Below are 22,435 nucleotides of genomic sequence, written 5' to 3'. Positions count from 1 at the left end.
TTGAAAATCAAACATCTCCATGATCATGATCATTTTTGTCTCTGTCAGCCAGGAGTGCTGTCTCATCATTCTCAGAAACCAAGGACAGCCACATGTCTAAACAGGATGAGGACAAGGAAAAACCCAATCCCCCATCAAAAGAGGTGCCAGAGGAACCAACCGCAACCCCTAAACCAAAACCTGTTTCACATAACAACAGGCGTGTACGCCCACTTTCGCAGACACGTTCCTATCACAGTATCTTTTCTTCTGTCAGAGGCTCAGTCAGGAATGGGTTGAATCGAGGTTCATCTAAAGGAAAAGCTAAAGAAGATGAGGAACAAGAAGAAGAAAAAGTACCTACAACCCCACCTCCTGTGGAAGAGACGACTATAAAAGTCATGCAAGAGACAGAAGAGCTGGACAATGATGTCTCCCTTCTGTCTGAGGATGAAGTTGGTTATATTAAAGAGCCTGTGACTACTGAAACCCCAAGTCTCAAGGTTTTTACACCTTCTCCCACCAAACCTGTGCTTAAAAAGCCTTATCAACCAAATAGAAGGCCAGTTAAGATCAGGGTCCATCAAAAAGCTGGATCAAAGGCTACTTCCTCCTCCTCATCCAATAATCCATCCTCATCTTCTTCCGCTTCATCCTCACCCTCCTCCTCTGCAACCTCATCTTTCCCTTCTTCACGCATTCAAGAGTCAGCAGCAAGTAGAAAGGACCATGTTGTCTCTGCATACCCAAACACACAAAATATCTACAATAGACCCAATGTAACACAAGCAAAACCTTCCACTACAGGCCAAAAAGAAAGTAATTCACAACAGACAGACACTACTCCGATGGGCACTGGCTCTTCCTCAGCAGAGCGTAGCAGTGGTTCTGCTTCTGGTTTTCCTTCAAGACATGGCTTTAGCCGAAGACATCCTGGAATTTCATTTAGAGGGAACACAACTCGATTGCTTAACGGCTATAAACCTGCTGTCACCACTCAGCTGAAAATTCCAAGCAGAACCCAAAGCCAGGTTTCATTAAACCCACGTAGTTCAGCCAGTTCTCAGTCCATCTTACCAGAAAGAACTCAAAGTCATGAAACATCATCGACCTTCATTCCAAAAACATCCACACCAAATTCAGGAAGCACTTCCAACAGCCATTCAACGTCAGACTCAAATAACTCTAACAAATCACAGTTCACATCAAATTCTAGGTCACAGGATGCTAAAATTTTGAAAGACACTCATTCATCCACTTCACAAAGAAGAACAATTCACCATTCAACTGGAGACAAACCAGGTTCTTCTCAGTCAACGTCACAAAGAGCACCTCACAGCTCTGTAACTTCACGTGATACACACAATTCACTGGGTTCACACACATCACCTGATCTCAATACATCATTCAGGGAAGGAAATGATGATAGTTCTTACAAACACGAGGAAGATAAAAAAAACAAAGTTGAAGAGCCAACTTCAAGTTCTAGAGCACAACCCACAGTTCAAAATAAAAAAGAAGAAAGAAAAGATGAAAGCGTGAATAAAAAGCCCACACTTTCTCGTACTAGAATAAGCTCTTCATTTGCTGAAAAAATCCCTTGGCTAGCCAGTCGTTACCCAGGGAAATTTGTCTTAGGTACGAGAGCATCATCTCCCAGACAAGATGGAGGGACTTCTTTGACCAGGGTGTCGTCATCTGTAGGGGCTGGCAGGCCACTTGTAGTGGGGACACCTACTAGGGTCTCAGGGGCTGCAGGTGTTACAGGAGAGTCTTTAAAACAGGAAACCACTGAAGATCTGAGGACTCTATCCAAACATGACTCATTAAAGAATAGTGTTGGAGTGAGTTCAGTTAAGCCCTCTTTGAACAATCAAAATACAAGATCTAGTGACTCTAACAGTCCAACTACCTCATTTTCCTCTTCAGCCTCCACTTTTTCAAATTCTGGCTCCAACCCACTTGAAAAAACAACTGGGCACAAAGATTCCAGTGACTCCAATCACAAAGAAATCTCAAATAGTGATACTCATAAGGACAACATAGATGCAAGGAGTAGAGAAAATAAAGAGAAAGCTGCAGACCACAAAGCAGTTCAAAGAACTCCTACATCTTCTTCAGCTGTCCACAGGAATGGAGAAAACGAGGAAAGTATGAGTACAAGAGAGACTTCATCCAGGACCAGGACTGGCATTTCAACTGGAGCCAGTCCAAGTCGTCGTCTTGGTGTAGGAATGAATGGAAGAGTACGCTCTTCTCTTTTAGCTAACACACAGTTTGGTGGGTCAAGACTTCCTATCAGGCCACAGCAGGTGCAGAATTCTAGACTGGGTGGTTCAACATCTGATTCCTCATCGTCACTTGATTCCTCTGCCTCCTTAAACTTTCCCAAGCCTGTCTTGAACTCAGCTCACAATGCTGGCAGTGACACTACTGTAAAAAAACCGTGGGGTGGAAACTCTCCTTCCACATCATCTTCATCTAGTATAAGAAATCCAGGAGGTAGGGCTCGCTATCCTATCATTAGAGGAAAACCAAACAATGGAGGAGGATTCAGACCTGGCAATGGAAATGGTAAAGTCATTTGGTATGTGCATGTGATTAAGCGCTGCTGACAGATACTGTTGTGCCTTTTGTTTAACACAAAACACACAGAGAAGGCCTTAAGCTAAAAATTTGTACAAAAAAGTATAATATTGTAATATTTGAGATATTCTGTAACTCTTCTGCCTCTAATCTATAACCAGTAGGTAAAGACGAACAACCCAATCTGACAGCAACAAATGCAAAAGAGACCTCTTCTTCTCTAGGAACTAGCAAGGCCACTGGACAGAAGTTTATCACTGGGCCTGATGGAACCAAATGGGTAACAAAAGTTTAATGAGCTTGTCACAGTTTTGTTTCAGAGTCTTTTAACTAAATGCATATTATTGTAGTCCACAGATGTGATCTTTATGTTTCTACTATGGCATTTTGCATGCTCAAACATAAAGAAATAAAATATGATATTGAGTACACTTTATGAAGAACCTAAACATAAAAAACTGGTGTAGAAAAATGTTGCTCTATGCTTTTGTTTCTGTAGTTCACAAAATTGAATTTGTTGACTAAATATCTGCGAACAGGATAAATTGCCTTATGTCTTTTGTTATGTTTGTCTACCCAGGTGGTTGACTTGGAAAGAGGGGTTCTAATGAACCAGGATGGAAAAATTCTTCAGGATTCCCAAGGCAAACCCAAGAGAGTGGTCCTCGGAGAAGATGGGCGCACAATTTTTGGTAATGTACTTTGTTCATTTGTTTGTGTAAAATTTTAAACTTTAAATGGAAGCTAACCAGTGGAGAAAGGCACAATTCTAAAACTGTTTTTACTTTCCATTTGGTAGATATTTTTTTAATAAATGGATTGTATAATGCAAGCATAAGTATGTGCTCAATAATCAGTATTTATGAATGGCTCAACAATGTATTTTTAACAGTCTGAGATAAAGTTATAAATCTCACTTTTGCTCTTCTTCTGCTGCCCAACCATGTGCCCACAGACCACATGGGCAGTCCTCTGGTAAGTCAGGAAGGCATTGCTCTGTTTGGACATGGCAGAGACAGCCAGCCTGTGGTAAACCCCAAAGAAAAGGTCCTCACAGTTGGAGGAAAACCAGTTCTTGGTTTGAACGTGCTTCGTCCCAGGACCTCCATTACCACAACCACAACGGCTCCTCCTACCACCTCTGAACCCACCACCACTGAATGGACTACAGAGGAGTTTAGTACTGCTCTGCCATACCCAACCTGTCCACCTGGAACCTTCTCCAAAACAGATGAATATGGATATCCCCTTTTGGATCCAGAAGGAATTTTGGACTGTTATCCAGAAGGTGAGTCAATGCAGTTATCACGTAAAAGAAAAGTCTAAATTCAGATTTGTGCTAAATGATTAAAACATCATACCGTAGCCCTCCTTCTCAAAACATTGTTTAGGTTCTCCATAAAGCTGACGCTGATTCAAGAGCCAAAAAAATGAACATTAAAAAGTATGATCTCACTCAGTTGCATTTGTAACCATTTGGGCTAAGTGTGCGGGTGTTTTTTATCTGCACCCACAGAGTCTTATTAGTCTATGTGTGTGAGAAAGAGAGGATGTGTGTCTGTGTGAGTCTCTGCATGGGAGCTGGCTGTGGTCGGAGAACTGCTAGTTTAACACTCCGTAGGTAGAAGCTGCTCATTATCATTGGTATTATCATACAAAATACATGCATAAACATGCAACACTAGCTAATACTGCAGACACAGGTGAGAATTTGAATTTAATTTATGTACTGTAATGCTTAAAACTCTTTACAATTCATTGTGCTGTTACTATGTTGCAGTATAAACTTCAAATGAATTGTGAAACTGATGCTTCAGCGTGTTCTGCTTCTCTGACAGAGGACTCATCAGGAATGGAAATGGACCACATGCTTACAGTGTCCATGGTGCCTGATGCTTTAGCTCTTGAGAAAGGTATTGGCTGAGTTTGGCTTTGGACCAGTCTATCACCACAGGGCTGGGATAGACTCAACTGCGTTGCACGCTCATTGTTTGGTGACTGTTACAATGCACTATTTGTTTGTTGTGTGTTTATTCATAGTGCATTAGCTTGCCAGCTATTTCCCTCCCTCCTTAGTCTTGCCTGTGGTCGTCATGTTGTTTCCTCTTTTGGACGGTTGGCTTGCTTGGTCTTGGTTCATCACTGTGGTTTTGGATCATTTCTGTTCTAGGCTGTTTTCAATCACTTTTATTCCAAAAACCTCACTCCCTTACTAAGCTACAGAAAATGCTCTTGCTTAAAATTTCAGTCCATCTATGTGCTGTTTAAACATGGCTTTGTTATATAATATTTAAACTGTAGTTTCAACCAAGCACTAGCTTCATAAAAATTTAAAAGCTTCAGGAACTGCTTGATAGTATTTTCATTTTGGTGTTTTTCTGCTTATATTGGAATGTCTTCAAAAGTAATTTGCCTATCACCTTTTTTCTGTTTTGCAAAGGTATATTCAACTTTAAACTATTTTCTATTTACTATTTTTCTTCACACTGCACTGAGCTTGTGGCATTTGATGTTGACCATGATGTAATGCCAAGGTCCACTGCTGCAGCCTGGGGCAAAAGCTGTGATGAAAGAGTAAAGAGCTAATAAAATTTCACCCACTGATACCCTATTCATTTGTATAGTTTGGAGACATGAAATGACCGTTGTCACACATGGAAAATATGGTTAGCAAAAACACAGCTTTGACTGTTGGTTGCTTTAAAAGTGAGCTCACACATCTGTTCTCAATTAATTAAACTACTCTGACATCCTTAATGCACAGTCACTGTGACCATTACAGAAGATGAATGAAACTCAGCAGCTTATTATTGAATTAGGGTGCAAATACTGTAAATCTGTTAATCAAATGTTTGTTTTTTCGTTTGTTTGTTTGTTTTGGTTTTTTTTTTAAACATGGATGCTTTTTGGAAAAAAAAAAAAGTCATAAAAAACACATTGCCGCCATCTACTACTACTACTGCTACTACCTCCACTACTACCACCACAACAGTCACAACTCCAGATAGCAGACTGGTCAACAAGAGACCTTTATCAGAGTTTGACCTCAGTGGGAAGAAGCGCTTCACAGGTACTCATCATCCATCAATATTTACTGACTCTTTGTGTTTTTTCACTTATGTTATAATTTTCTAAATATAATACACTATAGAAAACTACATGCCAGGACTTAGACTTGCCTTTTTTTCTGTGAATTGTTGAGATTTAAAGAGATCGTACCTACAATATGTGTATAGACAATGTTGTATTTTTTACTATTGTTTTTTAAAAAAAATCAAATTAAGTTTCTTCATGATATGATGCTATTTTATGCAGGAATTTTTGCTTTTTCCTGAGGTTATGCTGCATTCACTGGTCCACAAAAATGTAGGGTATACACACACACACACACATATATATATATATATATATATATATATATATATATATATATATATATATATATATATATATACATTTTGCTTTAGTTTGCTTTGTTCCTCTGCCATTAAAAAACACAGTCTGAGAAAGTGAGAGTTATGTGTTTTATCTAAAATGAAGAATCAAATGATCTAAAAAAAATACCCCAAAATACTAATACACAAAGAAAATTTTGTGAAAATAAAGAATCAGTTAACAACATATTGTATTCATAGTGTAGGAAGAGATGGGTGGGTTGAGGTTACCAAGTAGGACATTTTGTGATTCTCGTCTATATTGTGGCCACATGTTTCCATTGAGCGCAGCATTAAGAAGATGCTAAATAATTGCAATTAATTTAAAGAAATACAAACAAATTAGAGAATTTGTTTGAAACTTCCTGGATTGTGTAAGCAATGCGGCAAAACCTCGGCTTTGAACCTAATCTGGCAAACGTGATCTCGACATGCGAGACTAATGAGCTTCTAAGCACAATGGGGCGTATTAGGACTGGCATTTGCTTTGGAAGTTTGGACGGACCAAAAGATGAGCTGAAATGACAGTAAATATTGGACATAGATTTGCCAGAAACACCAGGAATGTTTATAGGAAAACAAAGATCCGTGTTCTGTTTATGGCTTATTTCTGCAGCCACAAGCTTCCAAAAGAACTTGATACTGTTGGTTTGATGTAATGTTTTCCAGAAATAAGCTATGAGTTCTCAACCCCGGATCTTCGGTTTCCGCTATGAATGATAGATCTCTGTTCAGTGAGAACACTAAGTTCCTATGTAAACAATAAATTGGAACTTTATTTATTTTACAAACAAACAAACGATCTTACAATGGCTGAAAACCCAGATTAAACATTTACCAATACGTTCTCTATATACATGATGGTTTCTTTCAATAAGGAACTAGACTGCACAGATAACTAAAGTATTACTTGACAGACATTTTTCATTCAATAAATGTGATGTCTGTGTTTATTCAATATACAAAAAGAATAGTACATTACTGTTTTTGTTGTTGTTGATGCTGTTGTGTAAATGTCTATCAAATCAAGCTGACTGACTTATGAGTCACACTTTGTTTTGATATTTTTCTGTGTATTAATCTGTTTGATAAGGTTTCCTCAACGCTTTTAATACAACAAGCAGATAGTTTTATTTTTGTGGCAAAGAAACATATTTAAACATTCATCTTGGCAGGACCTCACTGTTGTCTGTGTTTCATGTTACTTTTATAACAAAATCCTTGTAGAGTCACATGAGCAGTTGTGCAACAGTTTTTACTGGCTGTGTCACTAAATTGACTTAGACATGTGAAATTGCTTCATTGCAGTTATTTTAAAATGATAACACAGCTGCTGCTTCAGAATATCATAAACTATTTTGCCCATTCAGGTTAATCATAGTTATGGTTTATGTCTCTGGATGTAGACGAGCCCAAAGTGATGCGAGCTTCTTCAGCATGTTATTCTTGAGTAATGGCTCTACTTTTCTTTTACAGACAGAGTTAATGCATCTTGTCACAGCCATTTATTTTGATCTTTGGTAGAAACTCTTTAAACATAGAAATTGAAATGTAGACATTTTTATAGGAGTGATTTTTTTTTTCTGATCCAGAAGTAACAATGCAATGAAAACAAGAATTAAAACGTATCTTGATAAACAACTATCTGGCGAAAACACAGTTGCATTACCATATGAAAGCTATTATTCGCCTATAAGTCAGAAATGGAAATCATAAAAATTAATGGAGCTGATCTCAGCACAGAGAGATGAGTCTTTTGGCTCAGAATAGAGATTTCCATCCCCCTGTTTTTAGTCTATATTTATACTTTTGGCCTTGTTCAAACCTGAACAGGGCCAAGCTGAAAATGTTATGACCTGGAAAAGTAGATACCCTTCTTGTTTTGCCTTTGAAGATCAATAACATAGTCATATTTTATTTTAATCTTGCGTGACTATAAAATAAATAACTTCTTTCCTGCTCTCAGCTCCTTATGTGAACTACATCCAGAAAGACCCGGGCGCACCCTGCTCTTTAACCGAGGCTCTGGAGTACCTTCAGGTCGACATCCTGGAAGACGTGATAAAGAAGGACATGGCAGCCAATCAGAATCAGCCTCCAAAACACAAGCCTCACAACCTCACAGTGGTGGCCATGGAAGGTTGTCACTCTTTCATCATCCTGGACTGGGCCCGACCCCTGAAAGACGACATGGTGTCAGGTAAGAAAGGTTTTTTTGTTTTTCTTGTCAGAACAAAAGTTGTACACCCAGCAAACAACTTTTTTTCAAATCACTACAATTAAAAAAAATGTTAGCACAAGAAAAAAAGTAACGTCTAATGCAAATCAATGCTAGTATTAATAAGGTACAATAATTATTTCTTTGCTTGTATTTGCTAGTGAGTCCCTTTGGTGTCATATGAGCATCAACGGATAAAATCAGCTTCATCTTTTCCTTTCGTTCCTTTTGTTGCCCATTACCAATGTAGGTGTATACTAATATCTTCTGTGACCATATTCATAGGGTTTATGAAACAAAGGCATTACTTATGCAAGTGGTAACACTTTACAAGTCTAAACTTTATTATCTCATCTTTTGGTGGAAAATAAATAAATAAAATCATAGAACACTAATAAAGCCAGCATGTTGAGAATACTGTCTGATGAACAAAATAGAGTGAATACCTAAAAAAATGTTTGAAGCAAAGCTGAGGTGAAATATTAATGGAATTTATACAACTAATTGTCTTTAAAACCAAAATACCTCATGTTCTCTGGTTCCTTTAAAGTTATTCTTAGGGCATCAGATGTTCTCCACTTTTTGCTCAGTCCTTGTACCGGAGTATAAAACACTAAACAATGACCAAAAAAAATAACCTAGCTAATGTAATAAACTGCAAAACATTTCAGACGTTACAGTTCACCCTGACTGTATTGCTACATTCTGTCAGAACAGAGGCCAAGGAGGAATTCTTTTTACAAAAATCACTTCTGTTTCATCAGTTTCTCATCTATTGTGGTTTTAGCAGGTATGTTTAACATCTTACCAGTATTCCTTCTGGACCCACATTTTAAGAACTGGCTCCAGAAGTTTATTGTGAAAAGAAAAGTCCTCTCTAAACTCACGGAAAAGAGTTGCTTTAGTCCCACTGTTTCACATGGAAAATTGAAAATCGTCTGACCCAGAAACTGACATGTGGAAAATAGGTAACAAAGAAGAGACTGAAGAAAACAGCCTACTGTATGAGGCTCTGCGGGCTGTCAGGCAGTAGCAGTCTGGCCAAACAAAGAAGTGTGTTTCTTTCTGCAGAACAATCCAAACTCTGGGTCATACTGTGGACAGCTTCATCCTCTGATGTGTAAAACAGATAATGTGCTGTTACTGGTGTTTCCATCATCTGTTTCCTTCAAGATCCTCTCCCTTCATAAACTATTCTAGACCCCCTTTTATAATTTATTTATCTCCTGCTTGTTCATTTGTTTCAATTTAATGGCTTAACTTTGATTGTTTACTATGATTTTTTTTGTTAAAATTGGCAAAAATACAACATATCTTTGTGTACTCAAAGCCTGATTTAGCTTTTTTTCTTTATGCCATAAATGTATTTTATTATTATTTACTTTTAAAACACACCACTAAGCCAGGACCTGTCATGCTGACTAAAACATATAATGCAATAACACGATTTTTTCCCCTGGGCTCTGTTTATAAATAAGTTAGTGTGGACTTTTTTCACAGTAAAAATGTCTAAACACATCAAATTTTAAATTACTGGAAATTAACTTATGATATAAATCAGTTGCAAAATACTTTAGGTTCTTGTAATCCAAACACATCTATGCAGAGTCACACATAAAAACCCAAAGACAAAACTCTGTGTTAGTTGTTACGATGTGTTTGCACAACCATGCCTTGTGATTTGTGGGTCACAGTCTTTTTAACAAGCGGATAAAAGGAGCTGTCAGTGCCTGGGTTAACACCTGAAACCGACTCCTGGTTTCATTCACAGTGATGCAAGCAGAGTTTTTCCTTCACGGCTTTTGGTAAAATCGTTCACTGGATATTAGACGTGTTGCTTTTGGCTCAAAAGGCTAACTTTCGGCCAAACATCCGATACATTTGTGTTCAAAGCAGACAAAGGTATTTTCTTCAGAGCACAGGGGCAGATGGCAAATCTCTATGAAACTTGCAGTTTAACTATGCACAATAAAGAAGGAATGAAAATCCAAACGAAGGAAAAAAAACACACAAGCTTGTGTTTCCCCTCTGCACAGTGAGCAGCCAGTTGCATTGGTGCGGCTCCAGTACAAACAGAAAGAAAACTCAAAAGTCTAATAGAAATGGTTGATAGTTTGATGTGCGGAAGAGCTGGTCTCCACAGTTTTCAAGTGAGTGATGGAGGGCCACATGACCTCGGCGTCCTCTCTCTGGAATCTGTAGATTTGTCTGCGTGGCTGAAGCAAAGAGGAAACCAGAAAGAGAAACGAGCAGGTTGGAGAAGAGTCAGCAAGAACTGTAATTTATTTGAAAAATGAATATATCGGAGACCACCTAGTAGATATTTTACAAATCACTGGTAAAAAATGTCTTTTCAAAACATTTTTTTAGCATATTTGCTGTTTTTAACTGAATGGTTTGACATTAACTGTAAATATGTAGCTAAGTCTAGTAGATTTTATTTTATTTATTTGTATTTACCATCAGTTCTTACAGTTTATTTTGCATTACTCCCATAAAGGCTACATGGTTTACAGTGCTTCATATGACGATGTCCTCAACAATAGATGGTCTCCCAAAGCCTCTGATGGGACACATTTGGCTGTGGAGAATCTCAAGCCCAATTCCAGGTAACATAATAAAACTGTGTGTGTTTTTATACAACATGTTTGTGCATTTAAGTAATTAAAAGTATGATTTATGCCATAAAAATAATTTTACACAGATTTGCTCTGAAAATTCATGGTTTGTGTGAAAGAGGATATTTGTATGAGAGAATTTAGTCCTGTCAAGTGTTGTTTCTTTTCAAAACACGGATGAATGTCAAATCTGTCTGAAATGGATGTGAGCAGACTGTGAGCTGGATGCCTTAAAGCTGAGAAAAGCTTCCTCAGAGGAAAGTAAATTGGATAAATGGAGTCAGGCAAAGTAACAGATTTGATTCTGATGCGACATGCTGTAAAACCCTGGTGAGGATTTAGAAAATTCAGTGGAACGTAAACAGGCCACATCTGACACTTATTCGCAGATACAACAATCTCAGGCGGTTCCTGTTATTAGAGTTTCCAAACCATGTCTTATGAGAAACGGGTCAGGGGTTTTCATAGTTTTCAAAATTTACTAATGGAAACATAGACCCAAGAGAGCTGCTGCTGGAGCCTGTAATGTTTTTCAGTCACCTGTGATTTCAAGCTTTTCCGCTCCACAAGCTCAAGAACATGTAGGCTGAATAATACTATAAAACAGCACTATCACTAGACTAAATCACTGTCATTTCACCAAATTGATCTATCTATCTAAATAATGAACAAGCATGGTAACTACCCAGCTCAGCAGCTAACTAATTAATGAGCTAGCTCACTATCTAAGTAGATAACTTGCTAACTAGCTGTCTAACTAACAAACCCAAAATCATTATCTTTAATAAAAAAGAAATGTATATTTGCTGATGTAGTTTTTGTGACTTTTTTTGTTAATATTTTAAATTTTTTTAATCTCCTATGGCTAATCTATAATTTATCATTTGAATAATAATGCCATGTGATTTGAGTTTAAATGGCTCAATTGTCTATATTCAGAAATTTGAACTCTGTTTTGACACTTTGGCTCACATTTACCGACTCCACTTTCTGCCTTTATCCTCTTCTTGCATGACATCATCGCTCTGCAGCTGGGTTGCTTTCCCGTCTCTCACTAAGTGAAATATTTTGGTCAGTGTAGTCATGGCCGTGGTGATTGGATCCAGGCTTTATGGTTGCATGTGATGAAACATTTTTAGAAATAAGTGATGGACCATGAGCGTATTGCATGTATGTGGCCTTGCAGAGTGAAGGAAAAAACCTGTATGCATACATCCGTCATCTGCAGTGGAAACATTTTGCAAACTTATGAAGGTGTCACTGGTGTTATTTTCAGTATGACAGGACTTTATAACTCTTCAAAGACAATGTAATGTCACTGAAGGCCTTTGTTTTGCTCTTTGGCAATAAAACTTGTGACAAGCTGCAAAACTCTCAATCAGAAATTTCTCTTCGGAATATTCTCCACTTTGCAGTGGCCCACTTTTCCACTCACATTCATTTTATCTGTGACTTACTTTTTCCACTTTTTTCCCCCACTTTTATTCATTTTCTCCACTAATTTGTTATTGTTGTCCCTCTAGATGCGGAGTTTTACCCTCGATCACTTTGATTTTCTCAGCTCCCATTTTTTTTAAGACTTCCTTAAACGAATAGCTATTTTATAAACGAGTCAAACCTTCTGAATCAGACTCACGAAAGCATGCCAAGCTGTCTGCTGTACTCATTATCTTTTCCAGTCATAACGACACTGGCAGAATGACACTTGAACCAGTATATACCTCCCATTAAATTCTTGCCTCCTGATCTGTTTTAATGTAGGTATTACTTCAAAGTCCGAGCCAAGAATGTGTTCGGTTTGGGACCATTCAGCGAAACACTCACCTATGAAACCGAGTCAGGTACGTCTGCAAATGTATACTTTGAAAAGCCATATTATTACAGTTAAAATCGTACTTAATCCACCTCTGTATTTACATAATGTATGCACACTGTATTAGGTATTATATTGGTCTTTAATTCCCGTAATGTATTAATTATTTCAATTTACTGGCCTTTCATTCCATAATAAAATGTTCACTTTTCTTCTTTCAGATGACCCATTTTTGATTGAACGACCACCTGGTAAGTCTGTTCACATTTCTCATTTATTATCAACAAGCAAAGAGTACACAAACATCTCATTAAAGCTGCACTAAGGTTTTAAAGAGGAAGCCATCCTTCTTAAAACAAAAACATTTTTGGACCAAACCTAAGATGGATTGTCATTGTTTTTTATTTTCTATGTTAAATTGCGCAGGCAAAGCATTCATCCTGCAGAGGATTTGTGCAATTAAAAGAGGACATGCAAGGCTTGGGATCTTTTCCCTTAACTCCTATTTTTTTTTTCTTAATCTATTTTTTTTTATGGTCTGAAAATTGGCAAAGTTCAAAACCCACATAAGAGGGAATTAGAACAAAGATACAGGCTCTTATTATCCTCTGTAATTATGATAATGTTAAGTATGCAGGATGCCATACTCCTCCTCTGTTCCCTTCTTTGTCTCAGGTGGAGAACCAATCTGGGTCCCTTTTACCTTCAAGTACAACCCTGTCCACAGCAGCTGCAAAGGCAGTCAGTTTGTCAAGCGGACGTGGTACAGGAAGTTTGTGGGTGTGGTTCTGTGTAATTCCCTTCGATATAAGATCTTCATGGGCGACGGTCTAAGAGGTGACATGTCACTTAAAAAGAATTAAAGAATTAGGCTTTTTGGAAGTAAACATTTCCAAAAATTTACTCTTTCTCCTTCCACAGAACCTTTTTACAGCATAGGAGACACTCTTGGCCAGGGAGAGGACCATTGCCAGTTTGTGGACTCCTACAGGGATGGAAGAACAGGCCCATCTGACTTCTCATATAATCTCCCCTCAGCACAAGGTAATTAAGAACATATGATACAAATATGGGATTTTTTTAGTATTGTAAGATGCAACTTTATATATTTTTTATTCATTCTGACTCTTAAAGGTTCTAAAGAGGGCCAGCAGAATTGATTTTATCCATACAATGCAAACAGAAGCAGTATAATGTTTTTATAAATAAAGTTAAGGAAACTGACATGTTTTTCTAATCTTCTATGCTTTTCATAACACTGTTTCTCCAAACTAAGTTTACTAAGTCTAATGCTCTAACTGCCTGGTGGTAATAGATTTCATATTGGTACATATTGATTTTTTTATGGATTAAAATCTAATCAATTTATGTAATAAGGCAAAATGTTTAAATTCTTATTTTGAAATTTTGCCCAAGAAATGCCTGAGATCTTAAATGTGATACAGCTTCTTAAAAACACAACAAAAATAAAATTAACAGAGACAAAATGACCAAAGCAACGCATCGTTTCTAACAACAAATTCTTTGGTCACCTTTTGCCTTCATGATTCGGTGACATAATAATTTATAGTTTGTGTAAAACGGGCTTTTCAATCTCTTTGGCAGTTTCAGATTTGTGCAGAGGTTTTTTTCCTGCACCTCCAATGTTTGGGTTTTGTGATCATTGTCCATGATTGCCTGATTATGAGAAGAATTCTTTCACTTTAGTGCTACTAAAACATTTTTTTTTTAATTTCAAAACATAGCATTGGCCTTTCTTGGCTATGTACTCTTAGAAAACAAATGTTGACCTAATTGCTCCATTTTTAAGAACATTTTAAATCCTCCAACTGAACATATTGATGCATCTGTTTATTATCCCCATCCTATTTTTTTAACAACAGTGGCTTTTTTTCCAGAAATGTTTAAGATTTGCTCTTAATTTTAATAGTATCTTTGACCTTACCATATACATGTATGTTAGTAAGTATTTCTTGTCTGTGTGTTGCAGGATATTACCGTGCCTACAGGCAGGAGCCCGTTACCTTTGGAGTTATTGGCCGACGTACAGCTCATCACTTTGTAGGCTGGTATGAATGTGGCGTACCCATACCTGGGAAGTGGTAACTCGGGGGGGAGACGAGACGCTGCAGCTCTGCATCCTGCTGCAGGCTCTCACCTGGTCTTTCCATCTAAAACAGACTTTTGCCTGCAAGCTCAAAAAGACACCACTACAACTTTATTATAGCTTTATTATAGAAAAAGAGGACCTAGTACTTTATAAACAGCTAAATGTATATCATTACATTGCACTTTTTATATAAAGCATTCTGTATATGAGGGGGAAAAAAAGCTTGTTTGCCTTTACTTAGCTTAACTCTTGAAGAGTCCTTGTATTTTTTTTTTCCAGAGACAGGTCCTTAGCAGGGTTATTTATCTCATCAGTAATGGACACAAATTTGGTCAATCCAGTCACATTGGACCAAAGCACAAGCTGCAAAGCAAACTGTACAAATAGGTAATTAAGGTGTGTATAGGTCTGTTGTTGTTTTGGGTTTTTTTCCACTTGTGGTATTTGTATTTCAAAATGTATCAGCTCTTGACAGCTACCTTTTGACTTCTTGTGTTTTAATACTATACTGTTTTTATTACCTTTTCATAACCTCAAGAGTTCATTAAAAATTACTGTGTAAGTTGTTTTTTGATGTATGCGGACAAAGAATAAAAGACCAAATATTTGCTCAGGAAATGTGAGAGATTCAATAAAGGTGCTATAAAAACAACAGTAATCCCAAAACATCAGTCATATACTTTTTTTTCCGCCCTTTCTCTCCGCTGCCACATTCTTTTCTACACAGAATCCAGATCTACTTTATCAACTTGATGGAAAATCTGAGTAACTCATGAGGTCTGGAAGAGTCAGTTTGAACACAATATGTTATGATCTAACAGGATGTCAAAAACAAAGGCAGAGCAGGCAGCCAGAAAATGCAGCTCCTTGAATGCCCCACTTTACAGGATAATAAACATTCTGAAAGCCTGGCAACCTTAGGGACAATTCTTACACAACTCACTTGGTTAATAATGCTTAAAGAGATGCATACATAATTGTTTTGAATGCCTGGGCCACCATCTTATTAATTATATAAATTGTTCTTACCTTCTGAGCCAAACTGATTCTTTTATCTCATGGGGAGTAGCTTTGGTCCATGTGGCAGGGACGTCAACTTCTGTCGGAGGATCAGGGGTTTCATCAACACTGAACAGAACTTTTTTTCCTTTTTTAATTTAACCTGAAGAAGACGCAGCTTAGATTTAAATACTGTCAAATACATCTGTCCTGTGCTGAGGAATAAGTCTGTGAGCTTTTCTTCTTTCATCAAGACACTGTACTGCCCCTACTGCCCCCAGTATGGTTGTTGATGTATAAATGAGAACATAAAAAGTGCTATGAAGAGAGTGTAAGAGTGTAAAACATATAACAAAAAGCCCTGGACCTTTGTATGTAAATTGGTGAATAAGAACCTGAAGAGGTTAAAAAAGATTAAGTTTGAACCATTTCATGCCTTTAAACATCCAAAATGGCAATTATCAAATAACAACATCCAAAAACCTTTGGTTTGGAGAGCTGACGTGATGAGGATGTTCTGCTGTGGTTGGTGATTAGAATGAAGATTGTGGCAAACTGTGTCAGGCAGCAGAAAGATGAGATGACCCAAACTTTCACCAATCCTTCAAAACAATAATCAATGACTTACTAAGGATTGTCGCAGATGGACAGGTCACAAGTCCATCACAGGGACACACAGAGACAAACAAGACAAACAACCATTCACGCTGTCACTCACACCTAGGAGCAACTTTAGAGTTACCAATTAACCGAACATACATGTTTTTGGTCCATGTGAGGAAACCAGAGTACCTGGAGAAAAACCCGCTCATGCAAGAGGAGAACATGTAAACTCCACACAGAAAAAGGCCCCAGGCTGGAAACAAACCTGTGACCTCCTCTCTGTGAGGGGACAGCTCTTGTCACTGATATGAAAAGAACAACTGAACAAAAATTGATTTTTGCATCATTCAAAGCTGCCTTTGATGACATCTTAGAACTAAATTAGAAAATATTATTCTCTGTCGTCAAAATCTTTTCTTAGTAACTCCAAAAAAAGACTTAGATTTATAGCTATGTGGGAAATAATCTAAAATGCTACATTTGTGTTTGATTTTTTTTTTTTAAACTTGCAATACAATGCCACATGTGACTTTTGGTGTTTTGTATCAGCTAATAGAAAAGCAACAAAACAAACCCTCTGAAGCCACATGTTTTCTGTAATCTATTTAGTAAATTAAAGAGACGTTTCTGTGGTAAATTAAAAGAACTTTAGTCAGAAGTGGGCTACAATCCAAATACTCAAATATAAGCAAAAGTACTCCATAAAATTTCAAATACAAATAGTTTTCTTTAAATAAAGTATACCTAAATGAAGTTCATAATGAGGACATATTTTGCTGTTGAGCATTAGAGTATTAAACTCATGTTGCAGAAGGAAATAAAGGAAATTAAACTAATTGTAGCAGATCTTTCACATTATTCCCTGACAAAAAATATCATTGTGTCTACATTTTTTGGTTTCCAAAAAATGATGGACGTTATGACAATAGAAAATGAAAATTGAAAATAAAAAGTTCATTATGTCAAACAAACTAAATCAGGTTTAGTTACAATTTGACTCCTTAAACAGAAAAGTTGCATTTTCTGCAAAAATGCAGAGTATATTCATACCGCTAAATGCCTTTCCTGAAGTCTGTTGAAAAATGAATTTTTAATTAAACTGTTGAAATTAAAACAAGCAGAACAGCTGTTCAAAGCTAAAATTAGTAAAGTTGTAGCTCAAAATAGCAAAAGAAGACAGAAATAGAGACAGCATGCTCAAGCAATTTACAAACAGAAGAATGATTTTGGTAAGAACTGAAGAGATCTCAGTGTATTTCTATGGGGAAACCTATTTTTATAAAGTTAAATAATTTGAAAATGATAAAGACCAAAAGTCGTAGCACACTATTCCTCATCAAGCTAAATATTTTGAGGTATGAATCATTGAAAAAGCACATAGTATGTAGAAGTAATTTCATTGTGAAAACCATATGGAGAAATATAAAACAAGAAAACAATGGTGTGAATGTTGATTCAGTATCATACAAAAAAGCATATTATGGTTTTTAATCTGCTGATAAGGTTGAACTTTTTCTATAAGGATTTTAAATGTGCGACATTTATTTTTCCAATTAAAGGTTCAGATTTTTAACCACAGAATGAAACTGAACTGCCCCTGAAATCCTTCAAGTGGACTCTTGTTGAACAGTTTTAATCCCTCCTAAACTCTGTGAAGCTCAGTTCAATTATGGGCCAGAGTTGTTGGAATTTGTTGTCGCTTCTGCTGTATTCAGATAAAATCTTTCCCAAGATTTGTGGGTTTTATTTCCATGCTCAAAACCAGCTGTGGTTCGCAAAGTTTACTGTATCATTAGAACACAAATTACTCCTGATCTGTGTGAAAATAACTGCGATACATAAAGGAATAAGAATATTTACAAAAGGGTCAGCGCCATAATCAACCGGGCAGGAAAGCTTTTGCTTATGAAAGCTGAATTACCAGAGAGGTCAGCTTTGTTTTTGCTGCCAGTACATCATTACAGCATTTATAAGATTCTGAGATGATTTCTCAGCCGTGAGATTGATTGTTCTTTCGCCACAGTTCAACAGCAGAACCCGCATTTCTCTTTTTAAATCTGGCCTGAACATAATTACGAGCATTTTTTCTGTCAGATTTGATTCTGGGGACCAATGTTTTTGTGATATCCAGCAGATATTTCAAACTTGCCGCACAGCTCTGCTTCGTACGGTTTCCATTATTCATGAGAGAAATAAAAACGGTTATTTATAACCTGCAGGACGGCAGAGACTCTGAGAGCTCTGAAGGGGCGTAAAGTATTTCCTCCGAGGAAAATCTGAAAGTTGGAGGTTAGTTTTGAATAAGTAGCAGACTAATTTGTCAACATTTTGGTGGGTTTTTGTCACATTTTGGGCATTTTTTCCATGTATGCCATGAGGGGATGAAAGCCTCTGCTACCATATGTTTCCAGTGAGCGATGAAGCTCTCTCTGCCCAAAATATTTTTATTGGCTGCAGCTTGTGGCACCGTTTGACCTAAGCTGAAAAAATGACATTTAATTCTAACCACAGCTAAAAACACTATCCTGCTTCGACACCTGAGACACCAACTCACATATTTATCAGCGAAAACCATGACGGCGGGTGATAATGTAGCCTTTTGTTTGTGAGCAAAGTATCTCATGAACCAGTGCACAGATTTTAATGCAACTTTCAGAAAGTAATAAATGAAGGTACAACTTTTAAAATTTGTAATCCCGTGAATCAAACTTAACCACAGCTAGTTGATTCTCCAATACAAGAGCGTCTTTAAATCAGTCAGTTTAGCAGAAATTAAGCTAAAATTTGAAAGTGGTCATTATGGCAGAGGTTTTTGAAAAAGAAAAAGAAAAAGAAGAAGAAAAAAAAAGCTTAAAAATGTTGACACGTCTCAAATCCAGGTGCACAAAAAGCCCCAATAGCTGCTACAATTAGAGAGAAGAAAGTCTGAATCTATTACTCAAAAATGCATGAATGTTGTCGGGGGAAATGAGAATTTAATCCTTTGATACATCGAGACAAAGCTGAGCTAAAAAAACTCAGAAAAACAAGAGGATGATCTAAGATACAAACCTGCTGCTGTCCTCAGTGCAAAAGGGAAACCCTGGAAGGGTTTGAAAAGAGAGAAAAAAGAAAAGTTATGTGACCATAAATCTTCTAACTCATTCAGGCTTAACATTATTTTCCTAATTATAACAAAAAAGAACCAATGTTTAAAGCATGGCTTGTAAAACCAGTGGTGACTGATATCAAGCATGTGCACGTACTGGAGTTCAGATCTTCATCACTTTATCTGTCACTGCTTTCCAGCTGAGGTCTGTGGATGATACAAAATGTTCATATTTTAGATAAAAAAAGAGCAAAAGGCCACACTGGCTTGATTGAGTCCAGGCCCAGCTGACTTTCCACACTTGGATCTTACTTTATAAATCCAGCTACTTCTCAAACGGCTCTCTCAGTTCCAGACAGCTCCTCTTGAAACCGTTCCACTGATGAAGAAAGGGCTCATTTCCACGTGTTTGAATATAACACTAAACAGCCTAAATACATGGACGCTGAAATCTCACAGGAGATTAAAGGAGCGCTGTTTTGAACAATTACAGGTCCTCATCGCTGTTCTTCACACGATGCCTTTCTGTGTTTTACTTTGTCAGAACGACCTGCCAACAATTTTGAGCTGGAAAAACTTCATTCTAGAGAGCTGAAATCATCACATGAATCAACTGAAGGCTGAAGAGAAAAAAACATTTTTTGAGAAGGTTGAAAAACGAGTTCACTTAATGAGACATAAAGTTTTATTTGATATATGTGTATTGTAATGTTTAGCTCAAAGCCATAAAATGACTGTTTTTCTACAAGAGATTTGTGCCTCATTGAGTGTGAAGTTTATATTTTGCAGAATAGAAGAAAAACTTAATCATTGGTCATGGTTGTTGTGTGCAGTATTTAGTACCAATCTGCTCTAAAATCCTATTTCTAATTATATTGTCGCCACATATTACTACCAATAATAACTCAGATTAGGAAGAAAAACTAAACGGGTGAGATCAAAAATCTACTTGTAAAGTCGTTACAAGCAAACTGCATCTAAAAGGTGTATCAAAAAAGGAAATGAGGGGTTGGGGACAATTTTACCTCTTGTATTGTGAAAAGGGAAGATTGTGTAAAACATTTGTTATCGCAGAGTCAATTTTTTGTACAACACAGAATAAAGAACCCTCCTTCTTTGTTTTAGTCTTTAAAATAGCATAAAATGCCCTGCAATGACAGCAGCTAAGGTGTTTTATTTGTTTATTTATTTGTTCTGAAGTTAGATTTTATGGAGAACAGCCTAATTCATGGCTCCATGTCTGCTCGACTGTGAAACCTGCTGTAAATTTTGTCTTTCTTACCCGTCTGCGAGGAGATGGCAAGTCCTTCCACAGAGGAGGCTGCCCAGTTGTCTGCGATCGTGAGATCTGTGCTTGCCACAATGATAAAACTCCTGTAAAAAAAAAAAAAAAACAGGCCAAGACTCAAACGACAAGCAGAAGAAGAAATCAAGAACACTTGTTTGGAGGCTATGTGTGAAGAGATTTGCCGCTGTGCACTTTTAGAGGATTTATCACTTATGGACACAAAAACAGCATCAAATCCTTGGTGAGAAATCACAAGAACCTGTTTTCTTGTCATTATTTTTAAATAGGTAGTTAACACATCAGTGTGTTCTTATTGCCACCTATATAAGTTAAATTTGTGGGCCCCTGAGTGGAACCTTGTAAATACAAATGTGGATGTTTTGGCAAAGTACCAAAGGCTTGTGAATACTGGGAGGCACTGGGAGCCTTTGACTAGTCAGAATCAGACCTGCAGCAGGCAGCATTAACAGTAATTTCAACTTTGAAAATCAGAGAGAATTTTTTAAAAGGGAAGATAAGGTAACCTGTACTAAATTTCAACAGTTAGTAATTATTCAAACCTCAAAATTTCATATATTTTATTACACCGTTTCAGTTTAGCCTCAGATAGTTATGCGGACTTCTTACCTTGGTTCATTTCCCACACAGAAAGTGTTCCAGTTTAAAAAGTTCAGTATAAGTAACTTAAGCAAAGTTTAAAAAAAGACTTGAACCACTATTAAATTTCTGTTTTATATAGCAGGATTTTGGTCTTGAATGAGATCTCTTCTGGTAGAGATTAGTGTGACTCCCCCATGACTATCACCACCTGATTCTCCAAACTAAAATCTTTCTGACTGCTGTCTACTGCAGGTAAGATACTGAGGACTCACATACACCCTGTAGAACCCTACACACACACACACACACACACGCACACACAATCAAATTAAACACATTAAAAAGGCAAAATCTGTGTTTTTTTATTTGGTCTTATATAAAATAGAGGCCTTTTTTTATTCACTGATCTGATTTCATCATAAAAATAATTTATGAACTCAGCCTGCTGTGCTTTCCAATTATATCATACTGCTGGCACTGAAACGGGTCACACAAATAAACCCGAGAAAGCTGTGCACAAGAGAAGTCCAAGGTCAGCGTGAGGGAGTTAAAAACCTCTGTTTCTCCTTAAAGCTGGCTCTGGTTGGAGCTTGGTTATCTCTGTTTAGGGTTTTGTGTTACAAATATTGCATAAAAGTCTGAAATGTGACTTTTAAACCTTGCAGTTTCACTGCAATTTGTGAGAAAATCATTAGAGGAAAAAAGGCAAAGTTTGGTGACAGGGAGCTTTAGAAGTCTATGTGGAAGTCTTTAAACTCAGACTCCGGTTGCCAGCATTGATCCGAACTGCTTTTAAAAAGCGAACGCAGACTAAAAGGAAAGACCTGTTATTTCCTTTCACACACACATACATCACCACAGTCTCAAGCAGTAAAATAAGGATATGATTTTAAAGCAAACTAATTTCCAGGTAATTGGGTCAGGTTGAGAGATTGCCCTGCTTTTTATCCCAGTTCTGTCAACAGCTTAAATCATTTTACAGCATGAATGTCCAGAATAACCTCATGGAATGGAAACTAGAAAGTTAGAAAAGCAGGAGTGGTTTCAGACATCATTAACTCAAAGCGGGCAGGGTATTTTCTTAGTGTTAAGCGTTAGG

The 22,435-nt window shown here is 37.2% G+C and overlaps 1 protein-coding gene across 5 annotated transcripts in view; it reads left to right on the top strand.

Annotated features, from left to right (window-relative positions):
- Positions 1 to 15,416, top strand: part of fndc1 (fibronectin type III domain containing 1) — a 31,837-nt gene extending 16,421 nt beyond the window's left edge. For 3 of the 5 annotated variants that reach the window (XM_017411999.3, XM_037981545.1, XM_037981548.1), the window contains 13 exons: positions 49 to 2,553; positions 2,727 to 2,845; positions 3,146 to 3,257; positions 3,521 to 3,853; positions 4,404 to 4,478; positions 5,489 to 5,635; positions 7,966 to 8,199; positions 10,718 to 10,826; positions 12,597 to 12,676; positions 12,870 to 12,899; positions 13,324 to 13,485; positions 13,570 to 13,692; positions 14,639 to 15,416. In XM_017411999.3, the coding sequence (XP_017267488.1) occupies positions 49 to 2,553; positions 2,727 to 2,845; positions 3,146 to 3,257; positions 3,521 to 3,853; positions 4,404 to 4,478; positions 5,489 to 5,635; positions 7,966 to 8,199; positions 10,718 to 10,826; positions 12,597 to 12,676; positions 12,870 to 12,899; positions 13,324 to 13,485; positions 13,570 to 13,692; positions 14,639 to 14,754 (4,145 nt within the window). In that variant the 3' untranslated portion in view covers positions 14,755 to 15,416. The remainder of the gene's footprint in view (positions 1 to 48; positions 2,554 to 2,726; positions 2,846 to 3,145; positions 3,258 to 3,520; positions 3,854 to 4,403; positions 4,479 to 5,488; positions 5,636 to 7,965; positions 8,200 to 10,717; positions 10,827 to 12,596; positions 12,677 to 12,869; positions 12,900 to 13,323; positions 13,486 to 13,569; positions 13,693 to 14,638) is intronic. The other 2 variants (XM_017412000.3, XM_037981546.1) reach the window with 2 other exon arrangements.
- Positions 15,417 to 22,435: the final 7,019 nt, after the last annotated feature.

Source organism: Kryptolebias marmoratus, linkage group LG19 (assembly GCF_001649575.2).
Source record: "Kryptolebias marmoratus isolate JLee-2015 linkage group LG19, ASM164957v2, whole genome shotgun sequence".
Lineage (NCBI taxonomy): Eukaryota > Metazoa > Chordata > Actinopteri > Cyprinodontiformes > Rivulidae > Kryptolebias > Kryptolebias marmoratus.
This window is presented reverse-complemented; position numbering and strand designations above follow the sequence as displayed.